The sequence below is a fragment of the Lutra lutra genome, chromosome 18, assembly GCF_902655055.1.
Source record: "Lutra lutra chromosome 18, mLutLut1.2, whole genome shotgun sequence".
Lineage (NCBI taxonomy): Eukaryota > Metazoa > Chordata > Mammalia > Carnivora > Mustelidae > Lutra > Lutra lutra.
This window is the reverse complement of record NC_062295.1, coordinates 19,124,161-19,146,844: the sequence shown is the minus strand read 5'-3', so window position 1 is coordinate 19,146,844 and position 22,684 is coordinate 19,124,161. Positions and strand designations below refer to the sequence as shown.

General features: G+C 45.1%; 1 protein-coding gene across 1 annotated transcript in view; it reads left to right on the top strand.

Annotated features, from left to right (window-relative positions):
• Nucleotides 1-7,848: 7,848 nt before the first annotated feature.
• Nucleotides 7,849-22,684, top strand: part of OTOA (otoancorin) — a 66,748-nt gene continuing 51,912 nt past the window's right edge. Inside the window, exons 1-8 of the mRNA XM_047714658.1 lie at nt 7,849-8,236; nt 10,765-10,859; nt 11,215-11,243; nt 11,336-11,366; nt 11,484-11,511; nt 13,322-13,409; nt 16,671-16,802; nt 19,952-20,187. Coding sequence (XP_047570614.1) covers nt 8,235-8,236; nt 10,765-10,859; nt 11,215-11,243; nt 11,336-11,366; nt 11,484-11,511; nt 13,322-13,409; nt 16,671-16,802; nt 19,952-20,187 — 641 coding nt within the window. The 5' untranslated portion in view covers nt 7,849-8,234. The remainder of the gene's footprint in view (nt 8,237-10,764; nt 10,860-11,214; nt 11,244-11,335; nt 11,367-11,483; nt 11,512-13,321; nt 13,410-16,670; nt 16,803-19,951; nt 20,188-22,684) is intronic.

The window sequence follows — 22,684 nt, the reverse complement described above, 5'->3', positions numbered from 1 at the left end:
TTCTTCCGTTTTTTTTTTTTTTAAAGATTTTATTTATTTATTCGACAGAGAGAAATCACAAGTAGGCAGAGAGGCAGGCAGAGAGAGAGAGGAGGAAGCAGGCCCCCTGCTGAGCAGAAAGCCCGATGCGGGGCTCGAACCCAGGACCTGGGATCATGACCTGAGCTGAAGGCAGCGGCTTAACCCACTGAGCCACCCAGGCGCCCCATTTCTTCCATTTTTAAGGCAAAAAAGACTCCCCTGTGTATATATGTCTACACCACAGGTTGCTAATCTGTTCATCTATTAATGGACACCTGTTACATCTGCCTTTTTGTCATTGTGAATAAGGCTGCTGTGAACATGGCTGTACAAATACATAAGGCACTGCTTTCCCTTCTTTTTTAAATTTTTTTTAAATTGCAGTACAGTTAGCATACAGTGTTGTATTAGTTTCAGGTGTACGATATAGTGATTCAGCGGTTCCATCTACGACTCAGTGCTTGTCAAGAGAAGCGCTTTCACTTCTTTATTTTTTAATTTTTTAATTTATTTGACACAGAGAGAGAGATCACAAGTAGGCAGAAAGGTAGGCAGAGGGGAAGGGCGGGGAGAAGCAGGCCCCCTGCTGAGCAGAGATCCTGATGCGGGGCTCGATCCCAGGACCCTGGGATCATGACCTGAGCCGAAGGCAGAGGCTTTAACCCACTGAACCACCTAGGCGCCCCAGCGCCCTGCATTTTCACTTCTTCAGAGTATATGCTCAGAAGTGGGGTTGCTGGATCATATGGGAATTCCGTGTTTCATTTTTTTAGGAATTGCCATACTGTTTTCCACTGTACCACTTACACTCCTAACACTGCACAAGGGTTGCAACTTCTCCACATTCTTGCAAATGCTTGTTCGTTTCTGTGTTTCCTCATAGTAGCCATCCTAATGGATGTGAGGTGTTATCTCATTGTGGGTTTAATTTGGATTCCCTAACGATTTATTGTTATAGCACAACTTGTATGGCATTGGGTTTCACTTACTAGTAATTTGTGCTTTGTGGCTTGCTATTTATATTGCTATTACTGAACTGGAATCTGTGCTCACGGATACCAAAGTATTTATTTTTAGCTATGACATTTTTTTTTTAAAGATTTTATTTATTTATTTGACAGAGAGAGATCACAAGTAGACGGAGAGGCAGGCAGAGAGAGAGAGAGAGAGGGAAGCAGGCTCCCCGCTGAGCAGAGAGCCCGACGCGGGCCTCGATCCCAGGACCCTGAGATCATGACCTGAGCCGAAGGCAGCGGCTTAACCCACTGAGCCATCCAGCCGCCCTAGCTATGACATTTTATACTATTGGAGAATTAGGAGAGTCCTGTTACATAACTAGAACTTAAGATTTCCCTCTGGATTTTAGAGTCAGTATGCTGTAGTCTCCTGGACTATAATACACTTTTTGTTACAAAACTAATAATTATTATTTTAATAATATGTAATAAATAATAAATAATAAGATGTTTAAAAATCATTTTGAATATTTGTAAAAAATGAAAAGATCCCATCCCCAAGTAAATGACCATGGAAAACTGGAATGCCTTATACACCTGCGCTTCTTTTTTTTTTTTTTTTAAAGATTTTATTTATTTATTTGACAGAGAGAGATCACAAGTAGACAAAGAGGCAGGCGGAGAGGGAAAGAGGGAAGCAGGCTCCCTGCTGAGCAAAGAGCCCGATGCGGGACTCGATCCCAGGACCCTGAGATCATGACCCGAGCCGAAGGCAGCGGCTTAACCCACTGAGCCACCCAGGCGCCCCTACACCTGCACTTCTTAAGTTCTGGAAAATAATTAAGAGCAGGTACAATGCCCAAATGTTGTTCTCTTATATCCTGTTTAGGAGTCAACACAGAATATTGTATTTTGTTTTGTTTTCAGAATATGGGCTTTAAATGCCCTTGAACCCTCAACATTTTTCAAATGGTAGAGTTGAGTTGGTTGAGAATACACTGTCAGTCCTTTTTATACTCAACAGAACAAAACAGGTTTTCCTACACTTGATTTTGCCACTTTTTTTAATTTGAAAAAATAAATTTTTATTATTTTTTTTAATGTAAGTTGTAGTCCAATGTCAAGAGTCACATGCTTTACCAACTAAGCCAGCCACGCACCCCTGCCACCTTGTTTTTATTTGTAAAGTGGCTGTGACTGATCATAAAGCCTGCTGGCTTTTGCATTATAAGTAACATGTTTGTTATAGACAAAGTAGAACCCACAGACAGGTGAAAAGAAGAAAGTGTAAATAAACTTCACCTAGCTTCAACCCTCAGAGAACCAGTATGAACATTTTAGTATACGCCCTTTCAGACTTCATCTACACACGTATGTACACACACATATTTATAAACTTTTGACGTTAAAAAATGTAAGAATGAAAAGGTGCTTTTATCCTTCCCGAATGGATCCTGTGAAACTCCTGGAACACCTGTTTTCTAAATCAAACCTTGACAAAGGATGGAAGACATTTCCCATCGTTTAAGGCTTGTGAGTGAGCTTCTTCTTTAAAGGATTAAACCAAGAGCTGGAGATAAAAGAATTTTTTCTGAGAACACTGAACACTGGTATTCTATAAATATTGGCCAGATGAGCAACAGAACAGTACAGGTGGCCATTTCTGAAGAGAATTTCTAATTCTGTCACTGACAAAATAATGCCAGCATCAGGCATTTTAGCTATTTTAAAAAGTTTGGATATTGAGATGTGTTTCATTAAATATAAAGGACTGCAAGGAAATCTCTAGAGTTCACAGTTCTATTTTCACTAGAAAAGAGGTAAAAGTAATGCATTATTCCACCATGCAAACCTTAGCACAGCAACCCACTCCCTTCCAATTTTAATAAAAGTGTATTACTTAATATTTGGCTTTTTTGGGTTCTAAAATCATTTCCATGTGTTACTATTACATGGTCTTTGTTAATGCCGGTTTTAATGACTATGTATTTCATAGAGTTGCTGTATCACAGTTGATGTAACTATTGCCTTATTGGTGTACACTTACACTGGGTCTTTTTCTACCACCATTTGCTGTGTGTGTATATATGTAATGCTGGGGCAGTGAATATTTTGGGGGACGAGCCTTTTTTACCTGGGAGGAATTTTTCTTTTTTCCTTCAGATGAATCAAGTCACATTTAAGGACCAACCGGTCTGAACATATTTACAGCTCTTATTATTCAAAAAAACTTTTCATTATGGAAAAATCCCAAGCACATAAAAAGGAAGAAAGGTAATAATTACCCCCTCTTCACTGGTTTCAACAATTATCAACGCATGGCCCGGTTCTGTTTCGCCCAGGCTCCTGCTACTCTGTGGTCCCCTTTACTTCCAAGCAAATCCCAGACATCACGTTTCCGTTTTGCAGACACACATCTACAAAAGATAAGGACTTTTAAGAGGACCACATTACAACGCTCACACCTAAAAAACTTAACCTTTTGCCTGTCCAGTGACCACACTGCTCCAACTGTCTTATAATTTTTTTTAAATATTTTTTATTATTTTTTTAATATTTTATTTATTTATTTGACAGAGAGAGATCACAAGTAGGCAGAGAGGCAGGCAGAGAGAGAGAGAGAGGAGGAAGCAGGCTCCCCGCCAAACAGAGAGCCCGATGCGGGACTTGATCCCAGGACCCTGAGACCGTGACCTGAGCCGAAGGCAGAGGCTTGAACCACTGAGCCACCCAGGCGCCCATGTCTTATAATTTTTTAACAGTCTGTTTGCATCCGGATCCGAATAAAGTCCCTACGTTGCAACTGGGGGGGCTCTGTCCTCAGCTCTTCATCCTCCCCCACCATCGGCAATCTCAGAGAGGGGCCAGGCGGCATGCATTCTGTCCGTCTGTCTCTAGCACGCTAGGGTCGGTAGAGCAAGCCCGCAGGCGGGGACTGTGACCCGGAGGCTCTCTCTGCGGGGTTTCCACTGGAACCCAGCGGGGAGGAGGTCACGCCACGCAAGCTGGCGCCGCCCCCACCGCTCCCACCGCTCCCACGGCTCGCGCCGCTCCGGTGCGCCCTACGGCCCCGCCCCGCGCCCCCCCCCCCCCCCCCCCCGCGCGCGCGGGGCTCAGAGCGGCCGAGACGGCACCTCAGGTGAGGCGCGCGCGCAGCGGGCCCCGGGGCGGAGGACCCCGCGGGGCGAGCGTAGGGGCGGTGCGCGGGCTGGGGGCGCGCCTCGGGTCTCCCCAGAGAAGAGGCACGAGGGGGAGCGTGGGGCGGCGGTGGGGGGTGGCCGTGGAGACAGAAAGGCGGGTGGGCCAGGGGCAGCCGCAGCTTTCAGGGCGCTTGGGGGTGGGGGCGTCCATGTATGAGGGAGTGTGTGCAGAAATTTCCAGAAAAGGGCTTCGGACCCACTTAATAGTAGTAAAAAAAAAAAAACAAAACAAAAACCCAGCAGGGATGGCAACGTTTGTAGTAGCCGCAAAAGTGATGGCACCGGTAATAATAGTAGCTACGGTTCGTGGAGGGATTCTATGTGGGTGGCAGTGCTGGGCTGCGTTCTTACCTGTTTTCTGTACAAGGCAAGTTCTTTACTACGTAGTTTCTGTTTATTACCCCATAGCTGTTGGGAGCAAGAAACGGGCAAGGGCCAGGTAAAGCAAATTCAGCACCGACTTCACACGGGATACATTTATGAACTTTAAAATTGTTGACACGGTCTTGGTGAGGGAGGTCCTGTTGCCATCCGCGTGGTGCGGAGGAGGAGATGCAAGCCAGGGAGGTTCGGGAACTTTGCTCAGGAGTATACATTGTGTCCTTCCGAAGGAAAGCGCAGCTCCTATCCCTGAGATGGCTCCGGCCACCTGGAGTTTTAGGTTCCAGGTGCTCAGTAGGAAGGCTGGGGAGCAAAGCTGGTCAACCCTTTGGATCTTTGGCTCTGGGTTTGGGACCTGGCCCTTCCACTCAGTAGCTGTGTGGCCTTGCGCTGGCCGTTTGACTTCTTGGAACCTATTTCCTCCTCTCTGAAGTAGCAACAATGGTAATATTTGCCTCAAAGGTTTGGGACGCCTGGGTGGCTCAGTCGGTTAAGCACCTGCTTTTGGCTCATTCCAGGGGCCTGGGATCCAGTCCTGCATCCAGCCCCTTGCTGAGCGGGGAGCCTCAGCCTCCCTCTGTCTGCTTCCCCCTCTGCCAGCAACGACCCCTGCTTGGGCTCACTTGCTCGCTCTCTCTGACAAATGAATAAATAAAACCTTAAAAAAAAAAAAAGTTCTGCAAGGATTCAGGGAGACAGTGTATCTAGAGGGGGAATGTGCTTCATTCATTCATTCGGTGGTTGCTGGCCTTAGGACTACTGTGGAGTCAGGCAGCCCTGCACTGGGACCTCCTTTCTGTCATTTGCTTGCTGTGTGACCTCATGTGCCCACAGAACTCATCTGTGAAACCCAGTCAAGTAAAGCGTGGGGCTGAGGGAGAGAGTAAGTGAAGGGAGGGCCTGCCATGATGCTGGCACACGGAAGATGCTCGGTGAGACCTTTCTTCTTCTTCTTTTACCACAGAATCCCACGCCTTCCATTCTGCTCCCTGAGACCAGAGGAAAGGAAGGGGTTATTACTGTCCAGAATCTTCCAGTTAAGGGGGAAGCTGGGGCAGGAACTCAGGCCTCCATTTCTCTAGTCCAGAAAGTAACCACTGCTTTGACTTCTGTACTCACTGTGAGCCTGGCCATTCCAATACCAAATCCACTTCAGTCAGCCTGGTGCTCTACAAGCCAGACCAGGTAGCCCACTTTGCATGGATAGTAATGAAAATTGTAATTTGCGGGGGGGTGGGTGGGTGGGTGGAAAATCTCCAAGTTGGTATCTGGATGGCCCATAAATATGGATCCATGATACAGACCTTAAATGGGGCTGCTTTACAGACAGTAAAACTCCATGTAATTGTGAATTGTTGGTTTGTGTCTGGGATGGGGTGTGCCAGCGTTGGGAGAACCTTACCACCGTCCCCCCGCAAGCATTTCAGCAAGTTTCATAGAGGATGAAATGTCTCTCATCTGTAGGGTAACCAACTTATCCTGGTTTGCCTGCGACTTTTCCTGTTGTAAAAGTGAACTGCGTGTCCCAGGAAAACCCCTCAGTCCCAGGAAACCAGGATGGTGGGTCTCCCTGCTCATCCAAATGCTTGCTCAGGAAACCGCGTTCATTTCAGGTTTGTGGTTATTGTTGCTGTTTGCCTTTTAGGTTGCACTGAAGCAGCCCCCCAGCCTGCCTGATTTCCGACTGGGAAAGTGGCAAGCCTTTGGTGGGGGAAGAGAGGGGTCCATGGAGAAACCCAAATCATTATTGCCCTGCATAGTCCATTCAGTCCTTTTGGCCTGTCTCCTGAAAGAGAGTGACCCAGAGGGCTTTTAATTAAAACCAAATCCCATGCTGGTGATCTCTGGGGTTTCCTTGGAACGAAGACATTATGTGCAGCAGAAAGCGGGGCATCTATTTCAGTAATCATATACCTCTCCGTGGAGCTAATAGGGAGATGCTGGCCATAAAGCACAAGAAGCCTCATTGTCTGGGAAACTGGAGAATTGTGAATGAGGCCAATGCTCCAGGGCAGCTGAGCAAAGGAAAGGGAGAGAAAAAAGGGCCACAGTTTCCCCTAAAGCCCCAAAGACCCCAAAGCAGTAAGAGTTATTATGAGAGTTGAATGTACCAGCTCGGGGGTGGGATTGGTGGGGCAGAACACAGCTTCAAAGGCTTTGGGATCCCCTTCCCTTAAAACCTGTTGGAATGTGTGCCTTTTGCTGTTTGCAGGTTTCAAAAGTTTCAGTTTGTTTTTGCCCTGGGCAGTAAAATGAGCATAATTGTTTGCAAAGCTGGTTGTGGAAGTCTCCTTGGAGGTTAAAGAATCCATTTCCTTAACAAGCTAGATAATACTAGGGAGATCTGTAAGAAAGAATGCTGGGGCGCCTATAAAATATTCTCAGGAAACCACGGGTGGGCTTGATCGGGGTTCCTTTCAAGCTCCTGTTAATACCCCAAGAGGGTGGCATCCGGTCACTGGGGTATGGGCTACCCGGCTGTCAGGTGAAAGCTCCCAGTTTTCATCTGGTTTGACCCCATAAACAGATTTTGAGGGGGTCCCTCCTCCTTCCACTTGACCTGAAGAACCCACCCCACCTGTTCTCCCCCTAGTTCCTCCCCTCCTGGCAGCTCCCATCCCCTATCCCCCTCATATATCCACCCCCCTCACTAAAAACACACAATCTCTTCTGTTGCTTTTTCTTTTAAAAATAATTTATGTGGAGAATTTCAAACACATATAAAAGCAGACTCAAGACTATAATGAACCTCATGTACTCCTCCCTCAGTTTCCACTGGCCAACCTCACCTCCCACCTCCTTCCTCCCCTATTATTTTTGAAGCCATCTCTCAAACACCACATTTCTTGTGTATATATGGAAGGGTGCAGCTTGGCGAACGGAGAGTATTTTCAGTGACGTTGAGTATTTTCAGTGACCTCACTGGTCTCTGTCGCACTGACTCAGCCGGGCGCTGTGGCGTGGAAGCGGCCACAGACGACACTGGTGCGAACTGGCCTGGCCAGATCCCCTAAAAATTTGCTTTTGGACACTGACATTTAAATTTCATACATGGAATTTCCAAGTGTCAAGAAAGAGTGTTTTTTTTTTTTTTTTAAACTATTTAGGAAAAACAACAACAACAAATAGCTTTGGGCCCCATAAAACCAGGTAGCTTTTTTGAATTTGGGTTGTGGTTTGGTGACCCCCTGTTGGCGGGGTGGGGGTGGGGGCATTTGAGAGACCACGTGACTGTTGGGTAATGAGAGTCTCCTCAGCCCTTCCCCCATTCTTGGAATGTGCCACGTGCTTACCATTCCCGGCTAAGAGCCGTTCCAAGGAAGCAAACTCCGGGCCACAAGCAGGTAGTGCATCTCCAGATGTCCACACAATGGGTTTCCACACAGCAGGTCTCCAGGTGACCCACAACTTCTGTGTGAGGTGGCTGTGTTGCCAGGTTAACTGGGGAGACCCTGCACCCTGGGGACTCGACCCACCCAGACCTGAAAGAGTCACCGCAGTTTCTCCGTCTTGTCACAAGAATAAACTCGAGGACAGACACGCAGCACCGTGGATGACTAACACGCCAGAAAAGTTTATTGAAGTGCAAAACACACTCTGGAGATATGAGAGCCGGGAGCTCGAGAGAAAGAGAGAGAGAGCGTGAGAACGAGCGCGCACTCGAGAGAGCTACGTGATGTGACCGTTGGGTTTCTATCTTTTATTGACAGCTGTTAACTTGGGGGTGAAATATTCATTACTTGGGACTTTTGTGATTTTTCTTCCTAATTTGGCCAGGGGGTTCCTGTCATGGCAGCCGCCATCTTGGCCGTGTCTGGTTTGATCTGGCTTCCGGTGGCTGCTGCCAGGAAAGGCCTCTGACCTTCCTGATACCTGGCCTTGACTTCCTGGTTGCTGGCCTCCAGGCATCCTGTCAGAACCCCACCAATGGTCTAACAGCTACAAATCTGAGGTTCCCTCAACCTCTTCCTCAGGTTTGGTCCGTTTGCTTGAGCAGCTCACAGAACTCAGGGAAACACTGTTACCAGATTATGAGAAGATATGATGGAGGATATGGATGAATAAATAACTAGATGAAGAGATGAGAGGATGAGGTCTGGGAGGGTCCCCCGTGCAAGAGCTTCTGTCCCTGTGGTGTTGGGGTATGTCACCTTCCTGATGTGATGTGTTCACCCACCTGAAAGCTCCCAAGCCCTGTACTATTGGGATTTTATGGAGGCTTCCTCACATGGGCATGATCAATTATTAACTCCATTTTCAGCCCCTCTCTCTTCTCTGGAGGATGGGGGTGGGGCTGGAGAATCATGGCTTGGTTTTTCTGGTGACCTGGAACCAACTAGGAGACCACCCACAGTCACCTCAGTGGAACAAAAGGTGCCCCTAGTACTTTTTTTTTTTTTTTAAAGATTTTATTTATTTATTTGACAGACAGAGATCACAAGTAGGCAGAGAGGCAGGCAGAGAGAGAGAGAGGAAGGGAAGCAGGCTCCCCGCTGAGCAGAGAGCCCGATGCCGGGCTCGATCCCAGGACCCTGGGATCATGACCTGAGCCAAAGGCAGCGGCTTTAACCCACTGAGCCACCCAGGCGCCCCACCCCTAGTACTTTTACCATGTAGGAATTTACCACAGTTTTGGGAGCTCTATGCCAGGAGCCCAGAGCAGAGACCAATATATATTTTTATGCCAACGGTTTCCCTTCTCTTAGAATCTCAGTCTTGTGCTACCTCTTGTCCAACGTCCGAAAGCCTTTGCTTCATTATTTTGGTCGGTTTTCTAATTATTTAAGGCAGGAGGGTTTATCTCCTTCCATCAGATCTGGGTGCAGAAGGCCAACTTATTATTCATTGGTGAGTGATGTTCCATTGTATCATATTTTTTTGAACCTTTCACCTGTGCCCGGACATTTGAGTTGTTTCCAATTTTTAGCTATTATGAATGAAACTATTCAAGTGTTTATGTGGGTGTAAGTTTTAATTTCTCTTGGATAAATACCCAGGGTGGAATTCATGGATCGTAGAGTGTTGCATATTGAACTGTATAAGACACCACCAGACAGTTTTCCAGAGAGATTCTTGCTGATCCCCATTATTATCAAGACTTGGTATTGTCAGTCTTCTTAACTTTTATCCCACCTAGTATATGTAGTGGTATCTTTTTTTTTTTTAAGATTTTATTTATTTATTTATTTGACAGAGAGAGAGAGAGAGCAAGAAAGAGCATGGAGCAGGCAGAGGGAGAAGAAGGAGGCTCCTAGCTCAGCAGGGAGCCTGACGTGGGGCTCGATCCCAGGACCCTGGGATCATGACCTGAGCTGAAGGCAGACGCTTAACTGACTGAGCCACCTAGGAACCCCCCCCCTTTTTTTTTTTAAATTTTAAGATTTTATTTTTAAGCAATATCTACACCCAAATGTGGGGCTCAAACCTATGGCCTTGAGATCAGGAGTCACAGGCTCTACTGAATGAGCCAGCCAGGTGCCCCTGTGTAGTGGTATCTAACTGTGCATTTAATTTGCATTTTCCTGATAACTAATGATGCTGACAATCTTTTATGAGTTTACTGGCCATTTCTTTTGTTTAAAATGAAACTTAAGTTTGTATCTTTTTTTTTTTTCTTGCCTCTGGTTTATCTTGCACTTACTGAGTTGTAAGAGTTCTTTTTATAGTCTAGATATAAACCCCTTCTCAGAATAGAGCCCGTGCTTCTAATCATTCCTTTCTGCTGGATTGAGGGGAGTGGAAGAGGATGTAAGAACATAAACAGGCTATTGTTGTCATCAAGGAGGGAGATGATTGTGTCTTTGACTAACGTAAGGGTTTAGATGGAGCAAAAAGTACATGGAATTTAAAATACATTTTTAAAAAAAGAGCCCAAGGGGTTCTGGGCCTATTAGTTTTTCCCTTTTGTCTTCTGAATATTCTCTCTCTCTCTTTTTAAAAAAGATTTATTTATTTATTTTAGAGAGAGAGAGAGAAGACAGGAGGAGGGACAGAGAGGGAGGGAGAGAGATCTCCCAGCAGACCCCCCCATTGAGGATGAAGCCCGATGTGGGGCTCCATTCCAGCACTCTGAGATCATGACCTGAGTCGAAATCAAGAGTTGGATGCTTAACGGAGCCACCCACGTGCACCAAGTCTTCTGAATATTCTTAAATATATTTAAAAAATACAAACCTGAATCACTTCTGTGCTTGAATTAACTACAGGAGGATGTCCCAGGAACCTCGGACATACTTTCTTTTCCTGTTCCTTTTTCTGAGCCATGGAGTGGCAAGTCATAGAGTTCCAGATTCCAGGAAGGGTAAGTCCTGAGGGGGGAAGAATCTGCCGTAGTTTCCACACATCTTAGGGTATGTTGTGGGATGGATTGGTTTAGGTACAGGGTGCTGGAGAGTGTTTGGGATGTATGCGTACGTGTGAGTCCGTGTGTGCATGCACACGTATGTGTAGGATTTTCAGGATTATTCTAAAAGGATTTTTCAAACTAGGGTTTTCGCACACTGGGCACACTTGGGCACAGGTATAATTGAAATTTACTAAAATTTTCCTCTATGAGTGACTTTTTTGGGGGGGAGCTTCTCTTTCCCTAACCCATATGTGTATTTCTGAAGATCACAAAATTAATTCTAGTTATACCTTCAACGGCTTCCTTACAGATTTGGATCCATTGTTGCAAAAAATGGCGGTGAGTATCCCATTTTATTTTAATCAAAATCTCCTCTATTGGAACAGCCAATTTTTGGATGTTTTACTCGACATTATTTCTTTGTCTTTTAGGAAGAAATAATAGATGGAAGCTATCTGAATGGTAATGTCCCCACTCTGTCCCCCACTTTGCTTCGTCTAAGAATTTCAAACAGAATGTGCCTGTGATCTCTCTGGAATGATTCTTTTAAAGTTGTCTTTTCATTTTATTCCCATGTAGCGTTACTGGATCTCATACAGTTTCAAAGGTAACACACCCTAGAGGGGAGGGGTAGGGATGGAATGGATGTTTAATAAAAATTCCTAAATGGAAATCTCTTAATTGTAAAAAGTAATACATACATATGTACTCATTACAAAAAGATATCAACCAGGGCACAGGTGTTTTAAAGTGGTTACATTTGTTTCACAAGCTTTTATTCCTCTCTGCTGTGGCACAAGTGCTACCATTTACTGAGTGTTGACTGTGTAGCAGTCCCATTCTTAGTGCTTTGTGCCTAGAAACATGTCTAATCCTTACAAGCTCCCCCAGGGAAGGTCCTGTTGTGATCCCATTGGACAGAAGAGTGAAACTGAGGCACAGGGAGGGTGAATCAAGGTCATGCCGCTGGGAAGTGTGGTGGAGCTGAGGCGTGTATCCAGTAGAGGGGTTCAGGGTCCCATTGTCCTGTCGTGTTATATACTGCATATGGGCTGGTGTTAGATACCAGGGATGGAAGGCAGGGCACTAGAGAGTGCTGTGGAAAGACAAATATTAACAGATAATTCTAATATGATGAATAATACTATGAGGGAGAAAAATATGGGGGTCTGAGGGCCCAAGACAAGGGCACTCAATTATGTTAATGTGAAAGAGTCTCCCCATGAACATTCTTCTTCCTAATGTAACTTTAACTCTGGCTGATAGTTTTGGATATACTCTTTCAGGCTAAATTTGATCTATCTATTTATCTGTCCATCATCTTTGTGTTCATTCATTCATCCATCCATTTAGTAACAAAAATGGGATTATAAAAGGCCTTCCAGTCGTCTAAGGCAGGAGGATTTATCTGCGCCCAACTACTCCATCATAGCTGGAAGCTGAAGTCCCACTCATTCTTTTTGTATTTATGTTTTATTGATATATTTTTGATTGATATCCATTCCATTGAATGGATGTACCATGTTTGGTTTTCTTTGTTTTTGTTTTTGTTTTAAATTTTTTAAAAAATTTCTTTTCAGTGTACCAGAACTCATTGTTTATGCACCACACCCAGTGCTCCATGCAATACATGCCCTCCATAATACCCACCACCAGGCTCCCCCAACCTCCCACCACCCTCCTCTTCATAACCCTCAGATTGTTTTTCAGAGTCCATAGTCTCTCATGGTTCGTCTCCCCGTCCAGTTTCCCCCAACTCCCGTGGTTGTACCATGTTTGTTTAACCTTTTACTTGTTGTTGGACATTTGGGTCATTTCCATTTTTTGGTTGTTCTGAATGAAATTGTGCATTTTCTATGTGGCTGGGTACCGCTCTGAGCACTTTATGTGTGTGAACAAATAATCTTCACAATTTTAGCTATAGTACATAGAAAGGGAAACTGAGGCACAGGAAAACTCAGTAAATTGCCTAAGGCCACACAATTAAGTGGCAGAGCCAGGATTCAAATCTGTGTTTTGAGCTCACACTCTTAACTATGCTATTCTAGCCTCTTGTGGTATACACTGTATCTGCTTTTTAAATTTAGTATGGTAATGATATCTTTCCAAGACAGTCTGTTTGGATTGTACTTAATCCAAGTGGATTTTTATGGGAATTAGAATATTGCACACAGCTCATGAACTGATAACTGTCTTTGAGAGAATGGGATCCACAAAGATTCTTAGATTTGGAAACTCCCCCACCACTGTGCCAGGTTAACAAATGTCCTACCTCCTCCAAACACAAAGTTTCTAGCATCCCCAGCCCATTCCCCACCTCCTGTCTGAATTCTGGTCTTCTGGCCACTTGGCAAGTAGGGGAACTACTCATCATAGGGAAACCTGTCATCATGACCTTCTCCTGTCTTCAACTGAAGCTCGCATGGGTGGACAGCAGACCTGTCCCACAGAGTCCTGGCCTATCTGAATTCACGGAATGTTGCCTTCACCATCCCCAGCCTGCAGGTGTGTACCTGAGACTCATCCCTATCATATAATCCCCTCTTAGCACCCAGGGGTTGTAAACTCAGGGGCCAGGTAGGAGCAGGATGGGGAAGTGGACTAGGTATGAACTAGTTTTCACTTCCAGGAAGAAACATGTTCTGTCCAGTTGTTTTGAAACATGATACAAGCTTTTTTGTGTTTTTCCTACTTTCTACCTTTGATGGAGACTTGGTATATTAGGGGGGAGGCTGAGCTGCTGTAACAAAGAGACCCCAAATTCCAACAGCGTAAACAATGTAGTTTGTTTCTATCTCATGTTATAGTTCAGAGTTCAGTGGGAGGTCCAGAGAAGAGAGAGAGCTTTCTCTCTCTCTCTTTTTAAAAATTTTTTTAAAAGATCTTATTTATTTATTTGACAGAGGTCACAAGTAGGCAGAGAGGCAGGCAGAGAGAGAGGAAGGGAAGCAGGCTCCCCGCTGAGCAGAGAGCCCGATGCAGGGCTCGATCCCACGACCCTGGAATCATGATCTGAGTGGAAGACGAGGCCTTAACCCACTGAGCTGCCCAGGAGGGAGCTCTCTTTTAAAAGACTGTCCAGGGGCCCAGCTTCCTTCGATCTGGTTGCTTTGTCATCCTCAGGGACTCGTTGCCCATGTGACTGAGAGAGTACATCCATTCTCTGGCCCAAGAGAGGGGGTGGTGGGAAAGAGGAAGTGAAGGGTGAACAGCTTCTCTTTAAGGACGGAACCTGCAAGTTGCACCCTTCCTCCTGCTCACATTCCACATTCACATGTCACGGCACAGAAGTAAGAAAGAGTCTTTCTGAGAAGCTCCTTACTCTGCTAAAACCTGTGGGATTCTGTTGCTAAACGGAATTACAGGAGGCTGGCTGTTTGGGTGTAATGATCAGTCTTTTAATTATGGGTCCAAGAAATATTTTTCTTCCCTTTTAATTCTACTGTAAGAAAAACGGTAGCAGAGGCATGGTAATAGATGGCAAGGATATTTGTGGAGCAGTAGGGCATGCTGGGGACCGTGGCTGACTGGACAGCACATGCTTTTTCAGCACGATCATCGGCCCAGGGTGACACGTCGTGTCTTTACCGTTATACTGTGAATAGCACAGAAAATTGAGGGAATATTCTTTCGGTATTTAAAAACTATCTGAGGGCGCCTGGGTGGCTCAGTGGGTTAAAGCCTCTGCCTTTGGCTCGGGTCATGATCCCGGGGTCCTGGGATCGAGCCCCACATCGGGCTCTCTGCTGTGCGGGGGGCATACTTCCTCCTCTCTCTCTCTCTCTGCCTGCCTCTCTGCCTACTTGTGATCTCTGTCTGTCAAATAAATTAAAAAAAAATCTTTAAAAACTATCTGATTCAGGGGCACCTGGGTGGCTCAGTGGATTAAGCCTCTGCCTTCAGCTCAGGTCATGGTCTCAGGGTCCTGGGATTGAGCCCCACATTGGGCTCTCTCTGCTCAACAGGGAGCCTGCTTCTGCACTCCCCCGCCCCGCTGCTCTGCCTACTTGTGATGTCTCTCTCTCTCTCTCTGTCAAGTAAATAAATAAAATCTTAAAAAAAAAACCCTATCTGATTCAACAAAGAAGTCATTGTCATTGACGAATGAAGTTCTGACATCAGAATAAATGAAGTCCTGATGTCTTTATGGTCTCAGTTTTTTACTTTATAATGCAAATGAAAATATCAACCAGCATTCTCATGAGAGCTACATTCAGAGAGCTGGTTGCTAACCCTTTCCTGGACACCCACTAGCTGGAGGCGGCTGTTGGCTTCATGGCACTGACTTTCTTCTGTTCATCAGTCTGTGGCCACCTAGGCAAGGAATGCCTGCCCTTTCTCTCTCCGGCAGTAAGTTTTCTCATTGAAATGTATATATTTTAGACTGAATAGTAGCTATCTTCTCTCTCTTCCTGTGGATAAATTTGTTTATTCATTCAGTGTCTACTTATCTAACCCCTAACCTCTGTGAGGCATAGTTCTAGACACTGGAGACTCAGAGGAGAAGGAGGAGGTCTCATTACTAGGGAGAATCACTAAGCAAATCATTATGCAACTCATTCAAGATAGGGAATGAGGGGTGGCACTTACTGACCACTTCCTATGTGCTGAGCACAACTGAAAACACTTTACACACACTCATTTCACCCTCACAACAATCCTACATGGTAAATCTCTACTTACCATGTAGGTAAGTAAGTCTCTACTGTGTCTACTTTTCAGTTGAGAAAACAGAGGCTCCCAGAGTAGTGTTGCCCATTTAGCAAATAGAAGTACAGTATTCGTGGGCGCTGGGGCTGACTAGTTGGTGGAATGTGTGACTCTGGATCTTGGGGCTGTGCATTTGAGTTCTACATTGAGTGTAGAGGTTGCTTAAAAAAAATACAGTGTTCCCAGTTAAATTTGATTTGTAGATGAACAATAAATGATTTTTTTAGTGTATGTTCCATGCAATATTTGGGACATACTTAAATGCTGAAAAATTATTCACCATTTAACTGCAATTCCAGTTTAACTGGGCATTCCGTGTTTTATCTACCAATCCTAGTTAAGTAACTTGTCCCAGGCCACACAGCTAGTCGGTGGCAATGTGAGGACATTCCTGTGGGTTGTCTGGTTCTAGAGCCCACCTTTTGCCCACGCCACCACAGTATGCTGCCTTTCTAGAGCACCTTTATTTAACAGAGATTTAGAAAATAATCCCCCAGACAGCAGAGGTAATCTCTTTTAGGAGAGGCTGCTGTCCTCTCCTCCTCACTTCTGAGGGGATGCCATGAGGAAGTTTGTTTGTGCTGCCTGAATTTTGCTTTTATGCTGGTAGCTTGGGGTGTGGGAGAGGGTTTGAGCAGTGCCAGCCTGGGGGTGGTAAACTCCCTGGACAGAGGCCAACTGTTCTGGACTTGAAACCCTAATCGCCTATAGGAACCAAATGGGCTGGCTGGGTGGGCGGTGAACAGGAGTGTAATTACAGGGAACAGCTGCCCCTTGGCCCACTATTACCACCAGGAAGGGGATATGCCTAGTGTTGCCAAATCTTTGTGTTTTGCAAGATAACTTAGAAGTCTGGATTTTTGTGGGGAATCCCCTGACTTTGAAATGTTGGCAGTTGATGAAAAATTTTGGAACCAGCCAAACCAAGCACATCTGCTAGCTGCCAGCCAGTAGGCTCTGCAGGGAAGTAGGTGGCCTGGCTGGGCTGCTGGCCATGGTGCTGACCACGTGCTCCTGCCCAGTCCTCACTGACTCTTCTCAACACCCAATAACCAGGCAGCGATGGAAAATCACCTGGAGCAGCGCCTGTACCAGCCCCAGAAGCTGCTAGAAGACCTGAGGGAAACAGATGCTCAGCGCTTCTGCACCGCCATGAAATACCTCTTAGAAGACAAGAAGGACCTCTTGGTGAGGCATTCTGGGCACCCGGGGAGTAGGGGAAATCCTGGGCGAGTTGGTATTTGTTGAGTTGAATCCAACTGAGCCTGTCTCAGGCCTTCTTTATGTTTTCCTCCCACCTTCTCCCTTCACACCCCCCCACCCCCAGGAGCTTGCAGAACTTGGTTTTCTCACTTACTTTTACCAAAGTTCAAGTGAAGAGCCTTATGGGATATATTCTTATGGGAACTGGGAGATGAGGGGGTACCGAGGAGCTTCTAATGGTTTGGCCCAGTAAACATCCATGGATGATCACAGTCCATCAGTGGTGGGCCCTGGGTTCGAGAATGAAAGTCTACCCCGGCCCTCAAGGAGTTTACAGTCTGGGGGTAGAAAAACAACAACAACAACAACAACCAAAAACCAAAACAGAAATAGACAAATTTCCCAAAACAAAGTTGATGATCAAAGAGCATCACAAAGCAAGGTCTGTGAGACCCAGAAAATCCTTGAGACCCAGAACAGTGAGGTTTACAGACACTTTAATGTGGGGGACAGTGTTTCCTAGAAGGAGCTAAGCCATGTAAACATTTTAATAGTCACAGACTTACTTTAATGTCTGTTATTCAAATAGAGTGGATATATCCAACCTGTGAATTTGGTAGAGATGTGATGTTTCCCTTTGAAATGAACTTAAGTTAAAAAAAAAAAAAGAGTCGGTTTAAATAAAAATATATGAGGGGTGCCTGGGTGGCTCAGTGGGTTAAAGCCTCTGCCTTCTGCTCAGGTCGAGATCCTGGTGTGCTTGAGCCCCACATTGGGCCCTCTGATCAGCAGGGAGCCTGCTTCCCCCTCTCTCTCTGCCTGCCTCTCTGCCTACTTGTAATCTCTATCTGTCAAATAAATAAATAATTTTAAAAAATAATAAAAACATATGAAGTAAATAACAGTAAGGATAGTGCAAAGATATGGCAAAAATGAGGATGCTGGTCTGTGAAAATTATATTGGTTAATGTTTATTGAGGGTTTGCTACGTGTCAGGTGTTATTCTAAGGGAACGGTCAGCAAGCCATTTCTGTAAAGGACCTGATACTAAATATTTTAGGCTTTGCAGGCCATGTGTTCTCTGTCACCACTACTCAACTCTGCTCTTGTAGCAGGAAAGCAAACATAGGTGGCAGGTAAACGAAGGGATATGGATATGTTCCAATAAAACTTTATTCATAAAAACGGGCACTGGGTCAGATCTGGCCTGTAAATCATAGTTTGCCAACACTGTGTTAAGGGTTTAACATGCATGGACCGATTGGATCCTTTCCAGGACTTCTGAGATAAGGACAATAATAATATTACCATTTCAGTGTTCAGATAAGGAAATGGGCTTGGAGAGGTTGAATGAATAACCTTGCATCACACAGCAGCTCGAGAGTGGCAGGTCTGAGTTTGGAACCTGGGCTCCTGACTCTGACTGTGAGTCCTTTTGGCATCTCGTGAAGCCAATTGGCCTCTTCTCAGAATAACTTGTGAAAAATCTATAAAATAAAACACAGAGGACTATAAAAGAAGCCAATTCTATTGAAAGACATTTATCAAAATATATAAACAAACACATTGGGAGTATAGTAATTGATGTGCTTCACACATCCAATAACAAGATTTACCTCTGAGTCAAATAGCTTTTGTAATTTTGAGGAGGTATGGATTATAAAGGAGATTTCAAGATATCTGTGACAACTGTAATGTGTTACGAAAGTGTCTGATTTCTGCTAATGACAACTCCAAGGTCCTACTGGTGCCTTGGTGACTTATTATCTACTATTCATTCCTGAAGGAAATGCTGGAAGTGAGTTCTGTGGCAGTAAAATGAAGGTAGCAGTTTCCTCCAGTGTTCACAGATGCCCTAAATTCTATCCTCAGACCTCTGTTGCAGAACTCCTAGCTGCATTTTTTTAAAGAATTTATTTATTTATTTGAGAGAGAGAGTATGAGAGGAGAGAGGTCAGCAGGACAAGCAGACTCCCACTGAGCAGGGAGCCTGATGTGAGACTTGATCCTGGTACTCCAGGATCGTGACCTGAGCCAAAGGCAGTTGCCCAGCCAACTGAGCCACCCAGGCACCCTCCTAGCTGCATTCTTAACCACGACCCTGTTTAGCTCTGAGAGTAAATGACTGAAGTTAGGAAATGCTTGGTCATGGTTAGAAGTGTGGGCTTGGATGCAGATGCACCTGTTTCAGATCCTAGCTCTGTGTAAGTCTGGGCAGGTGGCTTATTCTATCTTTTGTTTTCATCACCTGTGATCTGAGATAATAACAGCATAGTATAACCTTTGTTGAGTGTGTGGTCCTTGCTAGATCAGTGATGGTTACTATGTTTGCAGGCTGTGCTGGGTGAAAGACTGAGGTGCCAATCAAATTATGACTAAGCCGTGTCAGCACTCCTGGTAGTTCTGTGGTTCAAAAGAGTCATTTGTTCGTTCGTTTGTTTATTCATTCCTTCATTCATTCATCCTAACAGGCTTTCTCAGTATTTTCTGGATTCCAGGCATTCCACTAAGGCATATGGCTTGGGCATCAAGGACTTTCTGGCTCAACCCCTGCTGCACACCACAGTCACTTGCCTGGGGTCCACTAAGGGCAGTTAAATCAGACTCTGTGTGGTGGTGCTGGGACCACTCCCCAGTGATTCTGGTGGGCAGTCAGGATTGAGAACCATTGGCAAGGAGGAAAGACATGCTCATAAGCATCTCTAATGTATCGTGGAGTTTGGCTCAAGGTGCTCTTGGAGCACTTAGTGGAGGGAGAATTTGATTTGACCAAGGTAGGAGGGCCTTTGAGAAGACTTCACCAAGAAGCTAATGACAGTTGAGCTTATCCATAAGGGATGAATTGGATTTCACTAGAGGAAGGAGGTGGGGAGGGAATTCCAGCTCAAGCATGCACCTGAGGTGTGAGTCATGTGGTAAACTTGAAGACTGAGGAGTTGCCTAGTGTGGGAGAGGCCAAGTTGAGAGGCCTCAACTTGGTTCTGTAATAAATGGAAAGTTCTAGAAGGTTTGACAGAGCAGCATGATGTTAAACAGTGGTCCTGAATTTCCCCACTGCTAAGTGTGGTTCCTCCCAGGGTTTCCAAATCTAGAGGCCTCTCACAAGACTGCCGTACTTACTTTCTTTACTTTAGGAGCTGGAAGACATTGTTATTGACTTGGGAGAGATCCGGAAACAAGCCTTGCAGAGCCCTGGTGTGAACCGCAGCCTGTTTCTCATCACACTGGAGAGGTGTTTCCAGGTGCTGAACTCCCTGGAGTGTGTGGAGATCCTGGGCAGGGTGCTGAGAGGCTCCTCAGGCAGCCTTCTGCAGCCAGAAATCGCAGAGAAGCTCCCCCGGGACCTGCGTGAGGACGCTTTCAAGAACCTGTGAGCGTTTCCCCCAGCCCATGAGCCCCACTCCCCATTTCTTAGAGGTAATACACGGCAGAGGGGAGAAAGCAAGGGGAGCAGGTTAACATGTGAAACCTGAAGCAGAGCTTAACATCTGTGGGGTTTAGAAATGGTTTGAGTAAAATAGTGCCACCCAAATGTCAGTCATTCTGGTATCATCCTCACAATTTTTGCCGTATCTATACACCACTGGTACTATTCTTGTGTTTTTTTTTTCTTTACAGTGACTCATTTTTATTTATTTTTAAAAGATTTTGTTTATTTATTTATTTATTTGACAGAGAGAGAGAGAGAGAGAGGGAGAAAGCACAAACATGGGGAACAGGAGAGGGAGAAACAGGCTCCCCACTGAGCAGGGAGCCTGATGCGGCGCTCAGTCCCAGAACCCTGGGATCATGACCCCAGCTGAAAGCAGATGCTTAAATGAGTGAGTCACCCAGGAGCCCCATGACTCACTCTTTTTAATTAACATTTATTTAAAAAGTACTTTCAAATCATTACTGTAAGGTCAAGTCATATTTGGACTAAGTGGGACTGCTGCATATGGCAACAATGAGGCTGTTTGGTGACTGGGGCCATGAGGAGAGGTATGGTGGGAAGGGTCCCAGGCCATAGTGGTTAAAGGCGACCAAGACACTTCATACCCAGTGGCGTGTCTATAATCAAAATGTCAGATAAATATTTGCAGATGACCTATCTGATGAAGGGTTAGTATCCAAAATATATGAAGAACTTTTAAAACTCAACACCCCCAAACCAAATATTCCAACTAAAAAATGGGCAGAGGACATGAATAGATATTTTTTCCAAAGAAGACATACAGATAATAGACACATGGAAAGATGCTCCACATCACTCAGCATCAGGGAAATGTGAATCCAAACCACAATGAGATACCACCTCACACCAGTCAGAATGGCTAAAACTAACAAGTCAGGAAATGACAGATGCTGGCGAGGATTCAGAGAAAGGGGAACCCTCCTACACTGTTGGTGGGAATGCAAGCTGGTGCAGCCATTCTGGAAAACAGCGCGGAGGTTCCTCAAAAAGTTAAAAATAGAGCTACCCTATGACCTAGGATTGCACTGCTAAGTATTTACCCAAAGGATACAAAAATGCTAATTTGAGGAGAAACATGCACCCGAATGTTGATAGCAGCTGTGTCTACAATAGCTAAATTGTAGAAACTACCAAAGTGCCCATCGATGGATGAGTGGATAAAGAAGGTGAGATTATATACACATCATGGATATTACTCAGCCATAGAAGGAATGAAATCTCGCCATTTGCAATGACATGGCTGGGACTGGAGAGTATGACACTAAGTGAAATAAATCAGGCAGAGAAAGACAAATACCATATGATTTCACTAATATGTGGAATTTAGGAAACAAAACAAATGAGAAAAGGGTAAAAAGAGAAAGGCAGGGATGCCTGGGTGGTTCATTTGGTTAAGTGGCTGCCTTCGGCTCAGGTCATGATCCCAGTGTCCTGGGATCGAGTCCCACATTGGGCTCCTTGCTCGGCAGGGAGCCTGCTTCGCCCTCTGCCTCTGCCTGCCACTCTGTCTGCCTGTGCTTGCTCTCTCTCTCTCTGACTAATAAATAAATTAAAAATCTTAAAAAAAGAGAGAGAGAGGCAAACCAAGAAACAGACTCTTTTTCTTTTTTTGAAAACAGACTCTGCAGAGAACAAACAGGGTTACCAGAGGGGAGGTGGACGGGGGATGGGTTAAACAGGTGATGGGGATTAAGGCGTGCCCTTGTGATGAGCACAGGGTGGTGTATGGAATTGTTGAATCACTATATTGTACACTCAAAGCTAATATTACACTGTCCATTAGCTAACTGAAATTTAAAACTAAAACTTAAAAAAAAAACCCAAACCCAGAATGTCAGGTACTAACCAGGGTTGGTGAGGATATGGAGAAATCAGCACCCTCATGTGGTGAGAATGTGAAATTGTGCAGCCTCTTTGGACAACAATAAGGCAGTTCCTCCAAAGGCCAAGTGCAGAGTTGTCATTCTAACCCAGCAATTCTGCTCCTGCTCCCAAGAGAAATGAAGATGTCTGTCTGCACAAAAACTGGCACATGAATGTTTATAGCAGCATTATTCATAATAAGCCAAAGGTGGAAACCACCCAGAGGTCCATCAACGGGGGGATAGATAAACAAAATGTGGTGGGTACAGGTCATGCAATAGTATTCAGCTCTGAAAAGGCCACGAATGAGGTGCTGATGCCTTGTCCAGCATGCGTGGTCATTGGAAACATCAAGCCAAGTGAGAGAAGCCAGTCACAAAGATGACATAGCGCATTCCTCCTTTTATCTGCAATGTCCAGAAGAGGCAAATCTATGGAGACAAAGTAAATCAATAGTTTCTAGAGGTTGGGGTGACTAGTAGGTGGGGGGCGGTGGGTAAAGGGTATGGTGTTTCTTTTTTTTTTTTTTAATTTTGTTTATTTATTTGAC